Raw genomic sequence first — 8846 nt, 5'->3', positions numbered from 1 at the left:
CATATTCAACTCTTTTAGATTGTTTATACTTAAAAATAAATTACATGTTACCCGAAATCAAATTCAACAAACAAATAGGAGTATAATATAGATTAACACCAAATAAGAAAAAGAGAATGGGATTCCTGTCTCAATCTTTCCGCGCTTCCTTCAAGAAAAACAAAAATCCAATTAATTGACTTACTTAACTCTATACTAGTCTATAGACTCTATACATATATCAAGATCAGTCTTCATATTATAATTTGGCAAATTCAACGAACCCATGCAAGTTTGATTACTCTTATCATACAATAATTAATAATTAAACTCCACATACATTAAATTATAGTAACAAACCCATGCAAGTTTGATTTTTCTCATCATACAACAATCAATAATTAAACTCCAACCAAGACAATGCCGACATTGAGCTCAAATATCCCTATGACAAATTGTTTTGGTGAACCTAAATTCGATTCTAATTTGGTAGGAATTATTTTTAATCAAATTTTATTTACCTTATGGTTGAACTCTGAATTACTGGAGTATATTTCATTGAGAAATTCTCAGAGAAATACCAAAAAACATTAAAAAAAATTAAACCCCACATACATTAAAGTATAAGCACGCTAGTATTGGTATTAGTCAATCATATATATACGTGTATGAAGTGGTAGGCAAGGTTGGGATCGAACATGCTAATTAAGTCTTTGCCTAATTGTCACTGATTAAACATAAATTAGGTGTAAAGGTCCACTCTCCAAGTCACATTAATAGAGTTTAATAAAATTGGCCAGAGACAAATAGTCATATGAAGGACAGATATATCAATTTGCCGTGTAAGAAGAGAGACAGAAAATTGTGAGTTTCTCCTCTTCCTTTTCCACTATGTATAGGTTTATTTGACTAATCATTTAACTGGTTTGGGCTTGTAGGACATTTAGAGCATCTTCATCGATGATACCACTTTAATTATCATACATTACTAACTAGTGTAATACTTATACAACTCATACATATTTTGTTTTAATGGTGATAACACATTGAGTATCATACATTAATAACTAGTGATCCCTTTTATATTTATGCTTTTAACTTTGTCTTAATTAAAAAAGTAATATTAAATTGATGATATGATACTTTAAATAAAGTACCGTATCATCAATTTTGATACACTCTATGTTACGTCATAGAACTTCAATGATAAAATTAAATAAGGTATAGATCATTTGTCTATGAAATTCTCTATGATACTCTTTTTAAATATGCTCTAAGAAAAAGATAAATAGCTGGTTAACTATAAACTTGAAGAGTTGAAGTTAATATAGCACGGCATATTTTTTTTTTTAAGTAAGCTAAGATATTTTCGAAATAACTAAGCTTTTAAAAAGTAAAAATTAATAAGTAAATTATATTTAGTGAAATGAGTTTACAAAAATATTTATTTAGTCAAATCATTCGATTCCAAGGTCAAGTTATAAAAACTCCACTGATAATTGGGTCTATTGTACCTCTTAAATACGAGTCTATCTCTATATTAAGGTGGATTGATTAAAAAATACTAAGATGGGATTTGACATGTGTGATCACTTCTGCCGTGATGACAATGTTCCAATTAATGTTGTCGTTGTAATAAGGTACACATGTTTATAAAAATCAACCACTTGAGTGACACTCTTCAAAGACAAGGAAAAGCAAAAGGAAAATTGATCATTATTTGTCCTAATCATACATCAAAATAGATGATTAAAAGGGCATGGTGATTATTTTTTGAATTTAGTTATGCAGCTACCTAACATTTCATTTAATCTTATGATAACACCATGTTTTCTTTGAATTTATACTTTTTACCTACTATTTATCGATATAAATAAGATTTTATAGAATAGTTTTATGGTAATAATTTGTAAGTTTTGTTTTTCTCTAAGTTATTTGATTTTCTTTTGGTAAAAATTGATTTTTTTTTTTCCTACCACAACAATCCGAAAATTTGTCTTTAATACGCGCTCTAGGGCATCTCCACAATTTAGAGAGATTCGTTTCGTTTGACAATCTTACTATGCAATTGTTTACATAGATATGTTTCAAAGCCTAGCTGGAACAACTAGATATATGTAAAGCTCATCACAAATTGCCTTTCTATGACTATGTTGCTGACTTGTTGCGCACCAACCTCCCCACCTTCTTCGTCTCTCCCTACGATAGTGAAATAGGTTGGAACATCGGGTTTGGCCCTCAACAACAATGTCAGATCTATGTTGCTATAGGAGGATGAGAGTGGTGTGACGAGGATAAAAATGTCGCCAACTAGTGTTTTTACCGGTGCACAAATTGTGTGCCTTTGAAACGAGTAGCGATTAGGAGCAAATTGTGTTGCCAACATTATTTTATTTTATTCCTTATTCAAATCAAATGCATGCGTTAATAATTGTAGTTACTACAGTAAAATGTCAAAACCTATCAAGTGAAATTCCCTCGTAAGAAATTGCAACAATGTCTATGCTGTAGCATAACAATCAAAGTAGGTGAAAATTAGTGAAAACACCAGCTAAACCCAACAAAACAGTGGTGTAATGCAAGTTACTTAAGAACCAATACAAACTAGACTAGGCAATTGAGCCTAACATTTGATTTTAGTTAGTTATATAAGCTCATTAGCACTTGATTCTAGTTAGTTAACCTTATATCTTAAAATGCTTACAAATTTTGTCTTAGTCTTAGCAGTTCATAAGTCAATGATAATCCTTCTCTCATTATACTACAACAAAACCGGTTCCTTCGATAAGATGTAGCCACAAAAAACCTTCATACCTTAAGCCACAATCAGTATCAGCTAGAAGATGTCAAGTAAGCTATATCTCCTAATGCTACCAAAGTGATCAACAATTATACAGCGATGCAACGGTGCTTGAAGTCTGCAGAAAAGGTAGATTTTAAGATACTGATTGCCTCCTACTTCTAGACGGCGTAGACTTCGTCTCCTCAACAACTGTAGAAGCAGGGCTTTCGGATGTATCAGAGCTAGTAATCTCTCCGTTTTTTTCTTTGCTGGACCAAATCTTAGAGAATATTTTCTTTGACATGAGGAAACCTTTCATTTTGTTAGCAGCAACTTTTTCTGCATTGTTGTTGCTGTTTCTGTCACTACTCTGGCTACTTCCGCCTGATAATTTTAGTGCAGCGAGTTCCCCTTTCAGAACTTTTATGTCTTCTGCAGTTGCAACTGCATCCCATTCCTCTTCTGTGTTGGTGGTAGTAGACCTTGAGCTACCATGAGATTCACCGGGATGCAACGCCCTGATAGAACCGGGAAGATCAGGAGTGCTCGTGCCTCCTGATGATGATGTCGTTGAAGCTCTCATCTGCTCAAAGAAGAGAACCTGTACAACGACACGGAGAGGAAGCCGCTCATTCTGCACTGCATGCATGCAAGCTTCTGCAGACAGCTTCCTGCAATCCATTAACCTACATATTCTTTTCCTCTCACTTTTGCTGATTCCAGGATGTTCCTGCATAACATAGTAGCGTAAGTCTTAGAAATTTGGTTGCATTCAATGGAAAATAGCTCTACATATATCTTTGCAGGTTAAACTACTGTGTATGTCTTCATAGTTTAAGGAATTAGGCTTATAAAATATTTATAGTTTGAACTAACTAACCTTTAAATACATGTCAATGGCGCGATAAAGGCCATCATGAGATTGTCGAGGAAAGCTTGATACCAAATCAGCAATATTCACGAAATTTGGAAGAGGCAAATTGGGATCACGTGCAATCTCAGCAAGGTAGCTATCAACCAGCTTTGCTACCTTTAACTTGCTAGTGGAATTTGATACCATCTTAGGGCTTCTGATCTCTTGCAATTCATCTTCCAACAGAGATTGCTGTTCATGTGCTACACACACTTCAACTAGCTTCTGCACAGTTTCAACATCGTAAGTTGTTTCACCACCCGTCTCACAAATCAAAAGATCAGCCACTGTAGCCTCCTCAAGGCGTTGACCTATTCTTCTCATCAGTTCGGATCTCACCGATACTTCACATTCCAACTGAATAGCCACTTTTAATAACTTCAGTGAGAAACCACAAGAGCCACTTCCCATATCTGGAGGCAATAAACCGACAATAGTTTCCAACAATAATCTATTCTTTGTGATATCGCCACTTTGGATAACACCCTTGTTGAAGCCAGGCAACCTTCTAGAAGCATATGCACTTAGAGCTTCTCCGACAACTGCACCAGAAACGTTTCCATTGCTCATTATTGTTGACATGACTCGCTTATAGAGATCGAGTTGGAGATCACAAAGGTCTTCCACCCACCAATCCTTTGGAACCATTAGTTGTTTCCTAACACCATTCCAGTGTGAATCGTTACCATTTTCAGACGGAAGCTTCTTCCTGTTATATGTGTATGACCACTCCACCTTGGATGGATCCATTGAAGCCTTGGTAGCGATTGACTCGATACAATGGCTCACAATCTTAAGTTCTTCGGACCATGGAAGAAGAGATTTGGTTGTTTGTAGAACAATAATGGAGTCTTTCCAGCTCCTGAAAATGCTGGAGTTGATGAAGACTTCAATCTTGTAGATAAGATTTCCCTTTTCAATGTTTTCATACATCTCAAGATACTCCGCTGCACAGCGAGCTGCAACCACATTGTATGCATTTAGAGTGACCACCATACCGTAACAGAACTTTGCACATATTTCAAAAGCAACAGGTCCTCCGGGAATGTCGTGGATATGAATTTCGTCGTCCTCCTCATTTGTTTCTGAAACCAACTTCTGTAAGCGTAAACTTTTGGACAAAAGTGGAAACTGCAGATATGTATCATGTAAAGATTTGATCAGCAGCCAAAACGCTAATCGAACCAAATAAACTTATGTAGCGAGCACAAACAATTGAACAAACCAATTGTATACAATAATTAAAAAAAGAGTATTATTGTTACAGAAAGAGTGTTAGGTAGAGTAGAACATTACCTTATGTAGATAAAATTTTACGTCCCCAACATTAACGACTATGTCAGATGCCAACTCAGTTGCCACATACCTGAACAAATATATGCCATGTCACATTAATAATGAATGAAATGAACAATTCAAAAGAAAAATACTGGAAGAACTATATTGAATCTACTGCAGTATGACGACAAGCAATAGTACGTTTTCTGGCATGCACATATTAACTACAAAATGAGGGGGGAAATGAAAAGAATAAAACTATCTTTCTTGATCTCCAATCAATGAAAACACATGTTTGTTCTGCTGAAACAAGAATAAATATCGCATCTAATATTGTTCATATAGATGATGAAGATGCAGAACATAAAACCAAATATGAATATGGTCACTCTCAGAAGTTTGGTTCAGGGCTTAAGAACTCACTAGTTTGAATTTGGAACCAAAAATAACCGTGAATGAAATTGAGGTCAAAAGCTTGAAAAATTATCTCACTGTTATTGAGCACATCATGCGTATTGATGGAAAATGAGCTAGTAACACGAGTAACTCCCAAATCTTACATGAAAATACAGAATGCGCATATGGGAAGATTTAAATTTTATACCGTCTCAAAGTAAAACTTTCGACGCTAGTAAACAGAAAAGCATACATTATTGTACTAACTAAGCTTTATTAACTTGAAGCAAGAACTTTTGAATAGGTGCAATTATATGATTAGTTAGAGCTTTTGACATTTTCAGTCAATCAAAATTAGATTCATACTACGTGTGAGATTGAAACAACGCACATTCAGTAAAGATATCTTTCTGAACTATGGAGATCGGTTGCATATCCTTGACAGATAAAGAATAGAACTTCAAACATACTTATACTTAATTTGACAAAGACAATCAAGCAAAATGGTATGCATGCTCTTATACTATGAATTAGAGAAGAAAATATAATTTTAACAAAAAGAATTAATGAGCTAGTAACTTCATCCTATAAGCTGTAGAACTATTAGGACAACAAAAACAAGCTCAATGCATTGCTAGAAAAATTCTAAGATTTTAATTGTACAAAAACAGGGTCCATCAGGACAAAATGATAATCAAACTTGTGATAACTTGGACCATGTTTGGATAAACAACTTATCGCTTATCATATAAGTGCTTATGTATAAGCTATTTCCATAACAAAAGTATAAGCTATTTCCATAACAAAAGATAATAAAATAAAGGCGAACTGTTTTCATATAAACTATAAACTATAAGTCGTCTTCATAAGCTATCCTAGAGAGCTTACTATTGTCAGATTTTTTCCATAAGCTCTCTCAAACAGTCTCACAAGTGCTTGTCCCAATAGGTAAGCTTAAATAAGTCAATCCAAACAAGCCCTTGATATTGAAGGAGACTAAATTCTAGGCAACTTAAACCAAATGTTCAAGGTAAGGGGAAGACAAGGGAACAATTGAAATATGAGCAGAAATCCAACAAAAGGAACCAACCAAATAGATTAGGAAGGAAATCAAAAAGAACAAATCATAAATAACAAATCAAGATAACATATGAATCTAAGCAAGACAAAACTGATCTAGTTAGATAGGAAATAGGAAACTGATTACAATACATACCTGACATTTTCTCCATCAGTTTGAAAAGAATCAGGCTTAGATCCAAGTTTCATAAACTTCATCTTGACCAAAAAGAAAAAAGCTCCAAAAAAGCTCAAATCACTCCACAAAGCTCAAAAGTGAATGCAAGTAACTTGCTAGTATAAAGAGTAAAGACCAAGAAGGATCAAGTTTCTTCTTCCTTGTAAGACCGAATCTTTCCCTCGAAACAAGGCTAGTTAGACTATCAAGAGAGAAGGTTGAATGAGTTTTCTCTGCAAATTTTGTTTATAAAACTAAACTTAAGTTATTATTATTATTATTCTTTTTTTGTGACTTGAATGTGAAGAGACTCAAAGAACATGTTGCTTACTAAATTGGTAACAAAGTCCAAAGAGACCGGTTAAGATAAACCATGTTAGGAGACATTACCAACAAAACAAACTATCTCCAACACACACACTCACACATTCACATATATTTATATAATAATAATTTATCTATCAAATGAAGAGTAACTTTGTTACAGACACCCCCACTTGTTGAATCTGACACCACCGCCCCACTCTCTATTAAAATTATGTTTCTGAATCTTGGTATTTGTTTCTTTTCACTTATTTTTTTGTTCTTGTTGTTATTTCCAATTTCCAACAATGGATTTAGACACAACCACACACACAAGTAGTACTAACAAACAAACAAACACACTTTCTGGTCACAACAACAAAGTTTCAGAAACAAAATTCCATACTCAAAACAACATTCACTCACTAGTTACCACTACTATAGCCATGTTTTAGCTATGTCCCTCCTTTGAAATTTCAACTCCTGTAAACACAAGACAGCATTTTTCGGTATTAGTTCATAAAACCACCTATTTAGTAGACATAAAGTATCGTTTTTTGTGGTTTCTATAGATCATTAGACACGTTACACACTACAATAGGATTAAAAAAAAAAGGTTTTTTTTTCTTGAAAAAATGAAATTTAACAACAAAGTAAACATTTTTATCAGAATTCTAAAACAATAAAGCTGCATTGAAAGTTTGAAACCAACCCAATTGGACAATAATAGCAAAAACATAAGAAACAAAGAAAAAACAAGAGATTTTTCATGTTATGCTTCAAAAGTTAAAACAAAAACAAAGGTTGAAGGCATACCTAGAAGACCCAGAAGTTGTGGTGAGAAGGAAGCAAGGAAGAATCAAAAAAATGGGAGTGGGAAAAAGGACAAGAAACACAAAGGTTGTTGTTTGAGTGTGTGTGATAAAAGAAGAGGTTGTCTACATAGGTAACACAGGAACCACTCACTCACATAAGGAATAGGAAAAGATGACCCTTCAAAAAAGATGAGCTGTTTTTCATCTTTTGATAACAGCCACCACCACAGCTGCACAAACACAAAAAGCCAACCAATTTCAGAATGTTCCCACTCTCTCTCTCTCTCTCTCTCAACTCATAGATAGCTTTTGAATTAGTAGTAGCACTTTCTCAACCCCACCATCCCCTAACTTTTCCTTTTCCCTTTCCTGTTCTCATTAACCTTTTCTGTCATCTCTTGGTATATGTTTGGTTCTACTATGAGAAAAAAATTATTTGAAGTTAATTAATCCGATTAATCTTGCTTTCTTTTTTTGTTCTAAAATAAAATAAAGTTATCGGTGCTTAACCTGTTAGAGAGGACTACCGTTCGATCCCTGTAATTGTGATTGGGAGGGGCTAAAATAACTTGATGCCGGAACAAACCTCCGAATCAGATTAAACTGGTGGTGAAAGAAAAAAAAAAATAACATAAAATTTATCACCATAAAATCAATGGTCAATTCAAATATACTTATATTATATACATATACATATAGATTTTGCTTTTTTTAAAAAAAAAAATATAGCGGATAACTCATAATTGTTTTTGATGGACGAATTTATACTGAATTGAATAGTATATAAACTAGCTTATAAGTTATGATAGATAACATAACACGTTGAGTTTGTAATTTTTGATAAAATTGTAATTGAACTCACTTATATAAGAAGCAATTTTGTGTGAACACAAGAATTTAAACATTTTCTGTCACACACTTAAAAAAACTATACATCATATAATAATTTTAAAAATACATATTATTTAATATTTTTCTTTTTCTTTTTCTTTTCTATTTTGTTTGTGACCAAAGAGGTGATTGAATCTTTGTGCCTACCTCTTTTTCTTTTTATTATTTACAATGAAATTGAGGATCAATCGCATGACATCTAACATACTATCCAAATTTCTCACCACTAGATCAAACCTAGTGGCTTAATCT

At 33.5% G+C, this 8846-nt stretch overlaps 1 protein-coding gene across 6 annotated transcripts; it reads right to left on the bottom strand.

Moving 5' to 3' along the window:
* Window positions 1–2467: 2467 nt before the first annotated feature.
* On the bottom strand, window positions 2468–8429 carry LOC123906334 (BTB/POZ domain-containing protein NPY3). 6 transcript variants are annotated; one of them, XM_045956237.1, is made up of 6 exons: window positions 7705–8092; window positions 7315–7371; window positions 6565–6818; window positions 4971–5040; window positions 3642–4805; window positions 2468–3491 (listed from the first exon to the last, which is right to left on the bottom strand). In XM_045956237.1, the coding sequence occupies exons 3-6, from the start codon at window positions 6624–6626 to the stop codon at window positions 2916–2918; spliced, it is 1872 nt and encodes a 623-aa protein (XP_045812193.1). In that variant the 5' UTR covers window positions 6627–6818; window positions 7315–7371; window positions 7705–8092; the 3' UTR covers window positions 2468–2915. The 6 variants fall into 6 exon arrangements, with proteins under 6 accessions (XP_045812193.1, XP_045812194.1, XP_045812195.1 ...); XM_045956238.1 differs by having other exon boundaries at window positions 6565–6787; XM_045956239.1 differs by having other exon boundaries at window positions 6565–7371; window positions 7705–8429.
* Window positions 8430–8846: the final 417 nt, after the last annotated feature.

This window comes from Trifolium pratense, linkage group LG2 (genome assembly GCF_020283565.1).
Source record: "Trifolium pratense cultivar HEN17-A07 linkage group LG2, ARS_RC_1.1, whole genome shotgun sequence".
NCBI lineage: Eukaryota > Viridiplantae > Streptophyta > Magnoliopsida > Fabales > Fabaceae > Trifolium > Trifolium pratense.
The sequence above is the reverse complement of the archived record's forward strand: the minus strand, read 5'-3'. Positions and strand labels throughout refer to the sequence as shown.

Excerpts from the sequence above, each read along its gene's own strand:
- LOC123906334 (XM_045956239.1), bottom strand. The coding sequence starts at position 6,626 with ATGAAGTTTATGAAACTTGGATCTAAGCCTGATTCTTTTCAAACTGAT. Across the intron at positions 5,041-6,564 it reads ACTGATGGAGAAAATGTCAG|GTATGTGGCAACTGAGTTGG; the intron begins GTATGTATTGTA and ends ATATTTGTTCAG. Across the intron at positions 3,492-3,641 it reads CCATTGACATGTATTTAAAG|GAACATCCTGGAATCAGCAA; the intron begins GTTAGTTAGTTC and ends TATGTTATGCAG.